The 16021-nt window shown below is 37.6% G+C and overlaps 1 protein-coding gene across 2 annotated transcripts in view; it reads left to right on the top strand.

Annotated features, from left to right (window-relative positions):
• The first annotated feature begins 35 nt into the window (after positions 1-35).
• PRMT9 (protein arginine methyltransferase 9) overlaps positions 36-16021 on the top strand; it is a 24076-nt gene continuing 8090 nt past the window's right edge. The window contains exons 1-7 of one of the 2 annotated variants that reach the window (XM_081077082.1): positions 36-482; positions 2710-2858; positions 3960-4196; positions 4693-4860; positions 7034-7136; positions 8079-8185; positions 14205-14397. In XM_081077082.1, the coding sequence (XP_080933208.1) occupies positions 294-482; positions 2710-2858; positions 3960-4196; positions 4693-4860; positions 7034-7136; positions 8079-8185; positions 14205-14397 (1146 nt within the window). In that variant the 5' untranslated portion in view covers positions 36-293. The remainder of the gene's footprint in view (positions 483-2709; positions 2859-3959; positions 4197-4692; positions 4861-7033; positions 7137-8078; positions 8186-14204; positions 14398-16021) is intronic. The other variant, XM_081077083.1, reaches the window with a different exon arrangement.

Below are 16021 nucleotides of genomic sequence, written 5' to 3'. Positions count from 1 at the left end.
CGTGCACACGTCGTGCGCGGGGACGTTCACGTAGCGTGCGCCGTCGGTCGGAGCGTGTAGTTGCAGGGATGTGCGTCGCGGTCTGCGGGGCCCGACGTTTAGGAAGGGGGCGGGGCTTTCGTGTGGCCGAGGTGGGCCCGCGCGCCAGCCGCAGAGGGGTAGCTACTTCTGTCGCTTCTTGCGCGGTCGTGAGTCGCGTGGACGGGTAGCCATCGAGACGGTTTCCTCGCTCCACTTACCACAGCGTCTCCCTTGGGGTTATACAAGCGCACGCTTAGGGCGGTGACTCGGTCATGCCGAACTCGCGGCCCAGGCCCCGCCGGGGCGCCCGGAGTAGCGCCGGGGCAGCCGGGCGGGACGAGCTGGTGTCCCGGTCCCTGCAGAGCGCCGAGCACTGCATGCGCGCCCAGGACTTCGGCACCGCCTATGCCCACTACCTCCTCGTGCTCAGCCTGGCGCCGGAGCTGAAGGACGATGTGAAGGTGATGGGGCCCTTCTTGCTCTCACTGGCGGGCGGATCGTCCGTTCTTTTCGTGGAAACTATAGACGTAAATCATGGGGAGGAGGGGGCTAAGGCGGGTGGCTGCGGTTTGCTCTTAACAGTCACTGTTTGGTCCGCACTCCTTTCTTTGGTTCACACCCCCCCCCCCATCAGAAAGCCCTCCCCGCCCCCCCTGCAGGACCTGTCGAAGCCTTGGCGCTGCTCACCCACCTGCCTCTTTACTGCCCGGCTTCCAGCCTCAGGCCTCCGCTGCCTGATGCAGTGGGTGTGCAGCGAGGCCTTCTCCTGCAGCCTTGGCACCACGCGGCCCGCGGGAGCTTTTCGTAGCAAAAGGCCGGTGACCTCACTTCCCTGTGTCAAAACTCCCTTCTAACTCACGTCCCTGAGGCCACATTGCAAGTGAAGCCGCGGGTGCTGTCGCTCACCGCCTGCATTGAATCCTTCCCGTCCCTGCCACGGGGCCTTTGCACGTGCCCTGGTTCGCAGCAGAAATGTGAGTCTGTGTGGTGGGATCAAGTTCAGCCTCATCGTGTGAGGATGCGTTCTTGAAGCTTCAGTGTTTGGACTGTTTGTTACGGTTGTTGTGTTGAAAGGCTGTGTATTTTTTTCAAGTTATTTTATAATCCGAATTTTCAAAACATGATTTAGTTTTGCATGCAATTTTCAGCCTCAAGCTACTTTGCTTTCTTTCGGTTTCTCTGCCTCCGTCCTGTTGACATTTTGAATGGGACGATGCCTCGTGGTGGAGGGCTGCCCTGTGCACTGTAGCATGGTTAGAATATTCCTGCTTCCGTCCAATAGACATCAGTAGCATCTAGACATCGGTAATTCACATAAATTTAGGGTAAATTTCAGGACCAGCTGGCTTAAAGGCGGAGAAAAAGTGTAGGCAGCAGAAGAATAAAATGGATCAATCTGAGTGCTGTTTCCCTCTGTTCTTTGTTCTGGAACAAAACCTTTCTTATGAGAGTGTGTGTTAGAAATATATCTAAAATTCACATCTCAATGCCTGGCATTTAGTGGGGTTCAGTCACCAACTGTTTCCTGAGGGACAAAATCCATATTTCTTTGCATGGGCCTTTGCAAAAGACCTGTCGCTTTAGTCTTATTTCTTGCTCCTCCCCTTACTTCCCATACCCACACTTCAGCCACACCGACCTACTTAACCTATTGATTGATTCCCTGATCCATTTCCTATAATCTGTGCCTTTCTCCCCTCACACCCTGAAATCGTCCTCCCTATTCTTTCCTTCCTCGTAGCTGAGTTTCAGGTATCAACTTTTCTGCATAAAATATGTGAAGATGACGTAAAAAGTGTTCACGATAAACCTGGAATTGCTAAGTCCTTCTCTCATTCCACTGGGTTGCAGTGTGGAGAATGTCTGGGGGGATTTACAATTGGAGTGAAGGTGCCAGTGCAAAGGCTATTGCTGTAGCCCAGCGAGTGGTTACAAGGATCAGATTATGGTGTAACACGGGGGATGCAGAGGAGGTGACAGATTTCAAGATACTGAGAGAATTGGCTGAGTTTGAAACCAATTGTGTTGGAGTTAGGGTAGCATTATAAGGTGACTTCAAGATGTGTGGTTGGGTGGTTCCTTAACTTTATATCCTGTGTGAGAGGAATATGATGGGTTCAGATTAGAACATTTTTCTCAAAACTGTGTGTTAAAATTCCCTCTAGAGGCCTCTGTGAGGCTGAGAACAGGATTGATGTTGTTCATTGCTATGCTTTGCACACTACACACTGAGGGCGCATTCCTGGCTGAGATTACTGGTAGGAAGTTGTCTCTATGAGTGTGAGGTTCAGAAGAGAGGGTCTTGATTAGAGATGTACATGTGGCAATCATCAGCACATGGCTGATGGTTAATGCACTGGGGATGGAGGAGAAAAGCCGGCCAAGGACCAATTCCTAAAACGAAGGAGCCCACAAAAAAGAAGTAGGTGGAGAATGTGAAATGGCAGCTAAGAATGGAGAGGGTTTAAAGAGTGGTTCAACTGTCTAATTCTGCATCTTATTACCATGAAAGTGCTACAATTTATTCATTTATGTATTTGTTTAGCAAACAGTGCCTCTTAAATAAAATTTAAGATGATTGCTCAGTAATAGTTCAGTTTTATTCTCTGTGGAATCTTCAACCAGTGTTGTGTATATTCTTGCATCATTTTTATTACTGACTAATTTACTGTTTTTTCTTTTGTAAAGGAAACTTTTCAGTATACGCTCTTCAGGTGGGCTGAAGAGCTTGATGCTCTCAATAGAACACAAGACTTACTTAGTTGCTATGAGCAAGCCTTGGAACTATTTCCTGATGATGAAGTGATTTGCAATAGTATGGGGGAGCATCTCTTCAGGTGGGTAGTGATTTCACATTACTTGTAAGAATTATTCTGCATCAGGGATAAATTGGAAAGTAATTTGAACAGGGAAAGTTTAACATAAAGAATTAATAACTAATGATAAACTTTCTCTGGAGAACAGAAAGAAATTCCAAAGGCAAATTTCTGGCAAGTTCCAGACAACAGATTTATAAGTTCCCTGGCAAGGTACCACAGTGAATTCTCTGCCATCCGGTGCCATCCTTCTATGTCCTTGCCAACAAGGGCTGGATCTCAGACCTCCTAGTAAGGAGTTGGAATTCTTCCCTGATCCTCTGTCTCAGCCCTAGGGGTAGTGGCTGTTATGCATATATGATATAACATTAAAACTGCTGTTATTACATATTATATCTGCTATTCCTGTATTCTGAGTTCTCTTTATAGCTTACTACCTAATCCCTCATATTCGGTCTACAAATGATCAGGAGGGATGAGGGGGGGAGGCGCGGAGTTCTTCACCCTGAGTAGTTTAAGAAGCACTGTTCTAGACGGTTTGATAGTTTTTCTTGCCGTTGATTGTTTCCAAAGCATTTAGCTTAGAAACAATGGCTGTCTTTTTGCAGTCATATTTATTTCATTTCTGTAATATTTAAGTAAAATATATGATTACGGTAACAAGCACAACTGCTGTAAACTGATCTGGCAGCACATCGAGCTGATTCTAGATGACCGTATGACCTGATGCGTTCCTGTGACAGGATGCAGGCACGCCAGCGCGGAGCCTGCTGGCCATCGGCGTTAGCCTGTTTTACAGAGAGAGTGGTTGTAGAAAGCACTGGTATTCTAGTAGGTTGGTTAAATGAAGGATGACTTTGAAAGCTGCTATACTGGAATACAATAGGAATGTATAGTCAGGTACTCGGTAGTCTCCTGGAATGCATAAACACAGGTAGGTGTTCAGACGAGAAAGAAGTGAGCGAGGATTGCAGTCCTCACTGGAGGCTTCCCACAGGAGGTGGCACTGGGGTTGGTTACAGTTCAGGTGCTGGTGTGAGATCTCAGGCCAGGTAAATGGCGTGAACAAAAGCCCTGTAATTGATGGTGAATAATTGAATATTTTGTCATTTTTCACTCTAGGATAGGCTTTAGAGATGAAGCAGCCGGGTATTTTCATAAAGCAGTGAAGCTAAACCCTGATTTCAGTGATGCAAAGGAGAATTTTTATCGTGTTGCAAACTGGTTGGTGGAACGCTGGCACTTTATCATGCTTAATGACACCAAAAGGAATACGATTTATAATGCAGCTATCCAAAAGGCAGTTTGTTTGGGCTCCAAAAGTGTTTTGGACATCGGAGCAGGAACTGGAATACTAAGGTTTGTTGTATTAATTGCATGTTAGTGTATACTAATGTAAATTAAAGATTGTACCAAATATGAAATATTTTACTACAATTTAAAAACAGTTTAATTTATTTCTTGTTAAGATTATTCATGCAACTATTGCATTTTTCGTTATCTTTTTGCTGTATCAAAAACTGGACATAACTACAAAGAAAAATTGGGGGTTATTGAAATTTTGCCTAATGAATTTTAGTAGTATTTTTTACATATTACTACTTCTGATTGAATCTAGTTGTTTAAATATATTAGCATTCTTCATACCAGTTGTATCTTAATAAGGTGGATGTCATGATGTACTGTCTGATTAGTTTCTTAACAAGAATATTAGTTAATTTTTTAATGTGGAATGAATAATGGTTGTGTTCAAGAATAAAAGGCAAAACCCATGTTTAAGTATCATAATACCACTAAAATTTGAAAAAATACAGTGGATTATTTTTTATTGATGGAGCACTGTTTCCCCTTACAGCATGTTTGCTAAAAAAGCTGGAGCGCACTCAGTGTATGCCTGTGAGTTATCCAAGACCATGTATGGACTTGCCTGTGAGGTAGTGGCCGCAAACCAGATGGAAGCGGGGATCACACTCTTACATATGAAGTCGCTTGACATAGAGATTCCAAAACACATTCCTGAAAGGTATTGTAATGTAAACTAATTTTAGTGCTTATAATCCGCTATTTTATTTTTTTTTAATTAAGATACATGTCTAGCTTCTAATCCACACAAAAATGCTAAAACACTTATATTGTAAAGAATTGAATATAGGCTAGTTTAGCATAAGATGGATTTTCATAAGGTCATATTCTTACTAAAAAAATATTAAAAGACCTTGAGAAAAATTTGTGGCAAGGAACTTAATAAACTTGACTTTCAGCAAGTTACTTTACCTTTGTTCATTTCAGTGTTCTAGTTGGCAAAAAACGGATAATACCTCCTATGTGGTCGATAAGTATTTAAAAATGGTACTTAAAAAAATGATACGTGAGTTGATCAGGCTTGATGGACTTAATCACTTTTTGTGTTAATGTCGTTGGCTAAAATAAAAGATTTGGAAGTGCCACAAGAGTGATGGAATTTTAGAGCTGGAAGGGATTTAAAATCATTTGGTCCAATACTTATTTTAGATACAGAATTTTCTCTATGTAGTGCTTCATTTACTACCTCTCCTGGGTAGTCTGTCTTCTCATCTTACTTAAATTCAGTTTAGATTGAAACAGGGCTTTTGATACTCTGTTGTCATTTGGACTATGATTTTTAATAGTCATCTTTCATATATGTATAATAGTATTTATATTTACAGCATACTTGTGCTTGTCAATGGTCTCTGCATTTGTTCTATTAGAAGTCCTATTAGATTGTTGAAGCAGATATTATACTCATTTTATAGAAATAAAGAGTGTCCTGAATTGTTTTATTCTGCTCAGTCCACTGTAACAAAATAATACAGACTAGGTGTCTTAAACAACAGATATTTTTTCAGTTCTTGAGGCTAGAAGTCTATGATCAAGGGAGCCGGCAAGTTTGATTTCTAGTGAGGGTTCTTCCTGGCTTGCCTTCCTGCCATGTCCTCGCATGACCTTTCCTCTGTGCATGTGAGGAGAGGGAGAAAGATTCCTGGTGTCTCTTCCTCTTTTACACAGACACCAGTTCTATGAGATTAGGGCTTTGCCCTTCTCATTTACTTACTTACCTCCTAGATACCCTCTCTGCAAAGAGTCACATTGGGGGTTAGGACTGCAACATGAATTTCGGTGGTACACAATTCAGTCCATTGCATGACTCAAAGTTACCTTAATTTAATCTACCTTTTTCTCCCAGATAGTGTTGTAGAAAGATCTCCTGGCTTTGAATAAGGAGATACTGATTCCAGTACAGACTTCATTATTAATTTATTTTGACTTGAACAAATCTACAGACTTGAAGATGTTGGACTAGATGATTTGAGATACCTTCCACTAAATGTATACAGCCATAAATATTTATATGGTTTAGGCACTGTGGGGATACCAAGGTTGTTTTTATTCTCAAGGCACCTATAATCTAGATGGGAAAATAAGAAATAGTCATGATTTTTTTTTTAATCTTCTCACTGCACAAATGAATGATATTGGCAGTAAGTGCTAAAGAAGTTCAGAGAAGAGAGACATTTTTTTGGTGTGTCTTTGAGTGATATTTACTAGAAAGAAAGGACAAAATCAGAGCTCTGTGGACTAGACTTTCATGAAAACTCACATGTAGTGGGTAAAGGAAGAGAAATAATAGAAGAGATACAATCAAAGTGTAAGAGGTAAACATGGATATTGAAGGTAGAGAAGGATTTTGAGATGCAGAGCTTCTCACCTGTGTTAAATGTTATTTGTAGATCAAGGAAAATGAAAACTGAGAAAGATTATTCATTTTGATAAGTAGAGGAGTCATTGACGATAGTGATTTTATAGACTGTTGGGGATAGAAGTTCAATTACTCAGTGTTAAGGAGGAGAGCTGGTCAAGGTGTTGGGTATGGACCATTCTTGAGGATTTAGGCGATGAAGGAATAATCCGAGTAGGTGCAGGGTCAAGTGAAGGTGTGTCCACTCCTTCCCCCAACCGGAAGTTCCCCAACTGGAAGTAGAGAACAGAAGTGGCCTGAGGAACAGTAGAATCAAGTTCCTCAAGATTCAAGAATAGATATTAGAAATGAAATGTATTAGAAAACGTTTATGTATGGGCTTTTTCTCTAATATACTCTTCCTTCTCTCAGCTTTGACATCTTTATGTAAACAGCGTGATGTTTTACTTACATATATCTTTAAAAAATCATTCTATAGAGTGTCCCTAGTTGTAACCGAAACTGTCGATGCAGGTTTATTTGGAGAAGGAATTGTGGAGAGTTTGATTCACGCATGGGAGCATTTACTTTTGCAGCCAAAGGTAAGCGGCATGAAAAGACTTAAATTGTATTCAGAATTCGTTATTTTAACAGATATTTATTGAGCCCCTAGCATATTGGCGAAGCTGTATGAAATACATCCCACCATCAAGGTACATATTGTGTAGTTAGAAAAAAATCAGTGTAAATAAAAACATTTAATAACATAATGTAATGTGCACCTGCATGCCCAAATGGGTATGCAGGCAAAAAATACTCCAGAAGGGAATTCACAGGAATTGAGGTTACATTATGAAGGGACTGTCTGTGGAATTCTTGAGTAGAGTTGAGAAAGGGAAATACTTTCAATCTCACAGCACTCACTGCTTGGATTTTTGGCGTATTATCAAAAGGGAGTGTAGTGATAGCTGGCATGGTACGGTTTTAAGGTATTCGTTGAACCCAGGCCACTGATTTGACAGGACCAACTCGTATAATTGCCAAATTATATTTTTCATTGAAATCCTCTCAGAGGCTCGTAAGTTGTAGATTTGGTTTATATAATACATATTATGAATGAAAAGTTTTTAAAATGTGGTAAGAAGTCACTAACACAAAACGATTTGGATTTAAAATAGCTTATTAAATGTTGAAAATAAGGACAGTTTGTTTTTAAGTAGGTAATGATTATTTTGGCTTCTCAAAGTCATACCAATAGTCTTTTGCTATATGCAGGCTTATGGACTTACAGCTCCCCCGTTCCCTTCATCCCTTTCTATTTATACCGTTAGAAAACTACATATACATATATATAGTATACATGTATGTATATAATATAACATATACATGCATATAGCAATGAAAAGAAACTTTTTGAAGAAAAAAACCTTTAACCTGTTTATCCTTACCTATTGTTGTTTTTTCTCACTAATTTTCATAGCTTGTCGTCATACATATTTTTGCATACATATAATTGAATATAATTTTTATTGTTATATTTTTAGACCAAAGGTGAAAATGATAATTGTGAAACGTATGGGAAAGTTATACCAGCAAGTGCTGTTATCTTTGGGATGGCAGTAGAATGTGCAGAGATAAGGCGATATCATAGGTAAGTGATTAAATGGTAAATTTCTAAAAGTCTTAATTTTAAGGAGTACTTCAGAGGTTATTCAGTGAATATTTGTATGAGAATTTGTAGTTTTCTGACTTTTAAATTCATGATGTTTTTTCTAGTCTAAATTTCTTTTCTGATTTTTAACTTTCTTTTAAAATAGGACTCTAGTATTAAAACCAGCTTTCAGTTTTCTATTGGAAAATTATTTTTGATACAACTCAGTATCTTTTTGTAATAGATTCATCTACAAAAATATTAAGTTCAGACTGATTTTAGTTGAAAGTGAAATAGAAATTTCCAATGTGAAAGTAATTTTATTTTTAATGTATTTCCCCCATTCCTTCTTCTTAATAGTTTCATTGATACTACTGTGTTTCCCCAAAAATAAGACCTAGCTGGACCATCAACTCTAATGCGTCTTTTGGAGCAAAAATTAACATATAACCCGGTCTTATATTGTGTTACATTACATAAGACTAGGTCTTAAATTGTAGTAAAATAAGACCGGGTCTTATATTAATTTTTGCTCCAAGAGACGCATTAAAGCTGATGGTCCAGCTAGGTCTTATTTTCGGGGAAACACGGTATACTCTTTTGAGATTGTGAGATTTACTTATCAACTCTGATACAGATGAAAATGTTTGTAGTTATAGAAACTTCTTGGTAACAGTTTTTTTCTTGAACATTAATGAATGGGTTATTTTATGTGTTTTTGCTAAAATACTGATCCATATTTTTTTAAAGACTTTTTAAGCAGGACCCCCTTCCAATAACCTATTAGTGGTAATCGAAATATAAATATTTTAGGAAATACTGATGAGTAAAAGAATAAAATAAAAATCATTCTGATAATTGCTGTAGATAACTACTGTTCATCCTTGTTGTATAGTCTTCCACTTTTCTATGCGTACTACAGGGTGATAAGTGAAAATATTTAGTGATTGGTAGGGCACAGGGCATCAGAAAAACAGACAGTGGTCTTAATGAGTAGATTGGCTGAATTAGAATGCACTGTTTGAGTGTCAGCTCTGTGTAAGTAAATGTGTTCATGTATAAATTTAATTTTGTTTCAGAAGTAACAGTAAATATATTTGCTTTTTTATTGTGAGCCTCTTTATGTTGATAGATTTACTTCATGATTTTTAAAAATCAATTTCCTAGTGTAGTTCCCAGAATTTAGAATTTTTACGTTGCTTCCACTTTTCTGTTTTTAAAAACAGGTGTAAATATCTTTGTATTTATGTCCTAGTGGACTTGTCTTTATTATTTTCTTAGGATAACTTCCTTAATAAAGAACCAGTGAGTTGAAGGGTATGTATATTTTTCAGGCTGTAGAGACACATTGCTCAATTACCCACCAAAAAACGAGGTTGTAGCTCCTTCAGATTTCTTGCTATAACGTATTTCTAGACTTCTTTCCCTCAATAGTTTTTCTTTATATTTTATTTTTATAGAAAAATCACTAAAATTGTTTGCCTAGTGAAATAGAAATTAAATGACTGGTATCTACCATTTCGAAAAATCTGCCATTCCTTCTTCACTGACTCATTTATATAGCAAATGAGTGTCTGATTGTACAACAGAAGCACCAGAGGAACTTCTGTAAAACTAAAAATGCCATGCATTCTGTTTGAGTAGGTATGGGTGAGTGGGGCCCCCATAAATATCATCAATAGTACATTTGGCTCCTAATCAGTTACATCTTATGCTCGTCTGAACAAGCAAATGTTTTAGGAATAGCCAAGAAAACTATTGAAACTTGCCTTACTGGATATTAAAGCTAGAAATAAAAAGCGTTAATGTGTTGATGTAGAAAGAGAAAAATAGATCAGTGGAACACAATAAGGAATCCAGATATAGACCTTTGAATTTATAGGGGATTTAGTATCTGGAACAGGTTTGGTGTTTCAGTGGACAAGGGATAAATTATTCAGTAAATGGAGATAGTATGCTTCATTTGGGGGAAAAAAGTTAGATCCTTACTTTTAAATCCAGATGAATTAAATATCTAAGTGTAAAAAATCCATTAAGGTAAAAAAAGATGAAATAGGACCATTTGTGACAACATGGATGGATCTTGAGAGTATAATGCTAAGTGAAATAAGTCAGACAGAAAAAGCAGAGAACCCTATGATTTCACTGATATGTGGTATATAAACCAAAAACAACAAAAGAACAAGACAAACAAATGAGAAACAAAAACTCATAGACACAGACAATAGTTTAGTGGTTACCTGAGGGTAAAGGGGGTGGGGGGAGGGAGATGAGGGTAAAGGGGATCAAATATATGGTGATGGAAGGAGAACTGACTCTGGGTGGTGAACACACAATGGGATTTATAGATGATGTAATACAGAATTGTACACCTGAAATCTATGTAATTTCACTAACAGTTGTCACCCCAATAAATTAAGAAAAAAAAAGGTCTTTTCCTTGTCTCTTCCAATTAATGGACTATTTCCAGCAAGCAAAAGAAAGCACTAGCAATTTTTTTTTTTTACCATTGTTCAAATTGAAAACCTTAATGTAAAACATCACAGAGACCAAAAAAAACAAGGTGAATTTGAAAAAAAAAAAAAAATCCATTAAGTGTGAAGGCTTTCTAAAGAAAAATGCAGGTTCCAGAAGCCATGAAAGACTGACAAATTTGACCATATTAAAAATTTTGAAAAAAGTCCATCTGGTGAAAGACAGTATAAAGTTAAAAGGCAGGTGACATATGTAAAAATTTGCAACTTTCAAATCAAAGCATACATATATTTGTCTATTAATCAGAAAAATGGAAATTGCATCCATAGGGTAATATTTTTTAACTATTTATATTAGCAAATACTAAAAATGATAATATCCTGTTTTCTTATAGTTGTGTTGAAAATTTATACACTGTTGTGCAACATTTTAATAGCTCAGTTTGGCATTATCTAACAAAACTAAAGATGTGTATAGTCCTTGACCTAGCATTTCCACTTCTGATAATGTGTGCTGATAAATACTCATACATGTGTGCAATGAATGTAAAAAGAATGCTTACAGTAACACTAGTTGGAAAAAGTAAAACAAAAAAACATCTGAATTTTTATCAATAAGAAAATATTTTAGTAAAACATTCATCCAGTGTAATACTTTGCAAATATCAGAAAGGATTAGTCAAGATACATGTACAGACATGGAAGTTCACAATATACTATTAGTGAAAAACACAAGATATAATGAGCGTACATAATACTAGGAGCAGTGAACATACATAGTACTCAAATCTTGGTTTCTAAATGCCATTTATCACCAAAAGGAGCTATGTATGCACACTTGGAGAAATGGCTACTTCCAGGACGGGCCGGACAAAGTCAAGAGGACCCTGGAACATGTTGAGTGTTGGGAGTGTTAAAAGGACACAGGAGTATGCTTGGAAGTGTCTCCCACTGGCCAAATCTGGGACAATTTAAGCACCAAAATACATAGGTGATATGCATTAAAAACGCATTGAATAAAATAGGAACCCATGAGTCTCTACTTACAATAAATAGATCAATAAATACATCAGTGGGATAAAAAGACAACTCTTCTTACAGTAGAATATTAATTCAAAATACATGACAGATGACACAGAATTACTATTTGCAATCCTCATGGAAAGATGCAGGCAAGAATTATGAATGGATGCTAAATCAAAGGGAAGAATTTGATAAGGATCAGCGTATTTATATAGTTTCAAAGTATCTCCTCACAAATAACCTATTACAAAAGGAAAAGTGTTAAGTATACAGGGAAGAAACCACAGAACATTTTAACCAAGTGATCAAAATTAACATCACTGCTAAGATTCCTCCAAATTTGAAACTTTGAGGATGTTATCACATATGTACTATTATATCTAAAACGTATAACCTGTACCTAAATGTGAGGAAACCTCAGACAAACCCAGGTTGGGGGCCAGCCTATAAAATAAGTGGCCTGCCTTCTTTAAAAGTGTTAATGTTATAAGAGACAAAGCAAGGACGAGGAACTGTTCCACATAAAGAAGATTAAAGACACAGGACAGCTAAATTGAAATCGTGATTCCCATATCAGGGAGAAATAATATACAGCACATTTTTGATTTATTGATTCATTTGACAAATATAGAATATGGAGTGAAGATGAGATAATACTGCAATTGATAACTTGTGTTAAGAAAATAACTCCGTTTATAAGAAAGATAACACTGAAGTATCTATTAAGGGAGAAATGAGCGTGATGAATGCAACCGACTCAAATGGTTCAGAAAAAGGATACATATGGAGAGAAGAGAATGTGATGAAGTAAATGTAGCACAATATTTAAAAAATTGATGAGTCCAGTTAAAGAATGTGGGAGTTCTATAGACTATCCAAGAAACTTTTGTATACATTTGAAATGATTTTCAAAATGAAGAGTTAAGAGCAGAGGGAAATATGTATATGTCTGAGCAATAAAAATACATACTATTACACATAAATATAAAGAAAAAAGATGTGAAAGGATACACATCAAACTTAACGGCGAAAAAATGGGGAGGAAGGAGTATTGTGAAGGTAGATTTCACTTTTTACGATACTATTTGCAAGTTTTGACAATAACTTTATATTCATGTATTTTATAAAACATTGGAAAGAACTTATTTGTCACATCCTTTTTGTTTCTATAACTTGAGACTTTTAATTGTTATTAAAATCAATAATTCCATTTGACGATTCATCTTTTGAGAGTATAATAAAATAATTTCTAGAAGTAGACTGTTTGAACTTCTGAAACCCTGTCAAGGCAGATAGACTAAGGAATGTCTCCAGGATAAGATGAGATTGGAGTATTACCTTTTACAAAGTGGTGTTGCTAAAGTGTTCATGAAGTGTTTTTTTAATGTGAACTTTTATTGGCATCAAGCCAATTATAGCAAGTACATAAATCATAAATTTATGATTTGATGAACTTGCAGGGAGTTGATAGACCTGTGTAACCAGTGCTCAGATCATTACTCCCACCCCAGGGAGTCCTCAGGAAGAAACTCCTGCCAGTTCCCAGCGCCCTTCCCCTCCATAAGTAGCCACAGTCTGACTTCTAACAAACACCATAGTTTATTTTTGCCTGTTTGAATTTTATGCAAACAGAGTCGTACAGTATTTTTTTGTGCGCGGCTTGTTTTGACCAACACAGCCACGTTCTTGTCTGTAGTTTGTTCATACTCCTGGCTGTGTAGTATGCCATTGTGTGAACACAGCACAATTCATTCGTCCACTCTACAGTCGATGGGACATTTAGGTTATATCCAGGTTTGGGGGCATTGCGATCATACAGCTGTAATCATTCTTGAGCATTTTTTTGGTGATGGTGTGCATGCGTTCTTGTGGGCCATATTCCCAGAAGTAGAAATGTCAAACACATTGAGGTTCCTAGATGAAGAGTGGATCTGGAATAAATGTGTTCAGCTTGCGTAGGTACTATGAGAGTCTTCCGAAGGGGTGTTATTTATATTCCTGCCAACAGTGCATGAGGCGGTAGTCTCACCAACACTTGGTATTGACTATTTCCCCCATTCTGGTGGTTGTGTAGTATGGTTTTAACTTCATTTCCCTGATGACTAATGAATCTGAGCAAGTCTCTGTATCTTTATTGTCCATTTGGATATGCTCTTTTGTGAAGTGTGTAAGTCTTCCGTCCATTTTTTTCTTTTTAATTTGTAGGAATTTTAAAATACATTTTGGATATGAGGCCTTTGTTGAATAGATGTATTAAGAAATCTGTTCAGCGGCTTGCCTTTTTACTTTCTTACTGTGTATCTTTTGATGAGCAGAGGTCCTTAATTTTAATGTAAACCTATTTATCATGTGTTTGCCTTAATAGTTAGTGATTGTATATGTGATTGTGCTTACGACATCTTTGTGAAGTTTTATTTCATTTTTATGCTTGTTTTTGTTAGATTCAGTATTTGTTGCTGCTACTTGGTTCTAAAACAGAACCCACTCTTTCTTCCTCCCCCTCCTATTTCCTCTCTCCCCAGGGTGGGTATTAAGGACATTGCTGGGATCTGTTTGCCAGCAAATGTGAAATTCCAGAGCCCAGCTTATTCTTCTTCAGATACCGAAGAAACAATTGAACCTTATACGACTGAAAAGATGAGTCGAGTTCCAGGAGGATATTTGGCTTTGACAGAGTGTTTTGAAATTATGACAGTAGATTTCAACAATCTTCAGGTAAAAAAAAAAAAAATCAATTACTCTTTCTGAGAATTAAACTTCATCTGCTGTTTAAAATAATTAACACATAGGACAGTCTTATTTTATGAGTTTGCATGGGATTCCACTTACTCCATATAAACAAAATGATTAAACACTAACCAGAATTCCTTCATGAAATTATCACTTTAAATAGAAAGACAAGTATCCCTAAGATTGGCTGGGAAAGTGTAAGGTGCCAGGTGCTTTCACCTGTGTTCTGAGGTCGCTCTCACGATGCAGTAATCACAGTCTCCTTGTTCTGTACTCGTACAGGTGAGAGAGCTGCTGCTCACATTCGTTCCCCCCAATTATGCAACTTGTGGAAACCGGGACAGGAGTTCTAGCCTAGATGTGTCTGACTTTTCCCTGTGTCATGCTGCCATTTCAAATGAACAGTATTCCTTGAAATGCACAGTAATCTAAATCTCTAGATTGTATGACAATTAGGGTGACCAGCCATCTCTGTTTGCCCAGGACTGAGCCGTTCCTGAGATGTGGAACTTTCAGTTTTGAAACTGGGACAGTCTTGGGCAAACCAGGCCAAGTTGCTCACTCTTGTATGTCTAGGTGTATGTTGCTGGTTGGTGGCAAGACGTGCTGTCGTGTTTCCCCGAAAATAAGACCTGGCCGGACCATCAGCTCTAATGCATCTTTTGGAGCAAAAATTAATATAAGACCCACTATTATATTATACCCGGTCTTATATTAAAATAAAACCAGGTATTGTATTATATTATATTATATTAGACTCGGTCTTATATTAAAATAAGACTGGGTCTTATATTAATTTTTGCTCCAAAAGACGCATTAGAGCTGATGGTCTGGCTAGGTCTTATTTTCGGGGAAACACAGTATATAAAGACAAGTGCCCAAAGAAATTGAGAAAAATTACATAGACTTCTTCTCTGGAGATCTTTAGGTATGGTTCAGTGTTCAAATACATACGTTTTTTAGATAAAACCTGCTTGGGGACAGGAGACTTTGTTAAGGTCATTTTGGCCTAAGGTTTTCGTAATTTAATAAAAGCTTCCGCCTGTTAATTGTTACTAGGTTTTTCTTGAGGTGATCTGGAGCTAAACGCACATTTTGACATTGCTTACTGAGGCTGAGCTTTAAGAGCATTTCTTTTCTGTTACTAGAAAAGTAACAGAGGACAGTAGAGGACAGTGGTATAGCTGCTAAGGACCCCAAAGCGATCCTTTTGTTAGCTTAAGATTTCTTATTTTTTCTTGGCTGCAATAATAACAAAAAAAGTAGTAAGGCTTTAATTTTGAAAGTCATACCTGCCTATTTAATGCTTTCATGTAATACAGAAGAATAGGAAGGAAAAAGTATCTTTCTTCCTTTTTGTAATTTAAGCCTTTATTTCTCCAGGTTAACAGTTTGAAGTGTCTGTCGTCAGACTTGCTTTGTATTCTTCTGCACACACACACTTTTTACAAAACAAAGCAATCTGTATTGTTTTGCCATTCACTGCCCTCATTCATAGTATATCATGAACTTCAATAATATGTCATGAACGTCTTTCTACATCAGTAATATGTATCTGCCTCATTGTTTTTAATAGCTGCATGGTACTCCAGGTAATAGGTAGAGAGAG

This window comes from Rhinolophus hipposideros (assembly GCF_964194185.1).
Source record: "Rhinolophus hipposideros genome assembly, chromosome: 16".
Classification (NCBI taxonomy): domain Eukaryota; kingdom Metazoa; phylum Chordata; class Mammalia; order Chiroptera; family Rhinolophidae; genus Rhinolophus; species Rhinolophus hipposideros.
The sequence above is the reverse complement of the archived record's forward strand: the minus strand, read 5'-3'. Positions and strand labels throughout refer to the sequence as shown.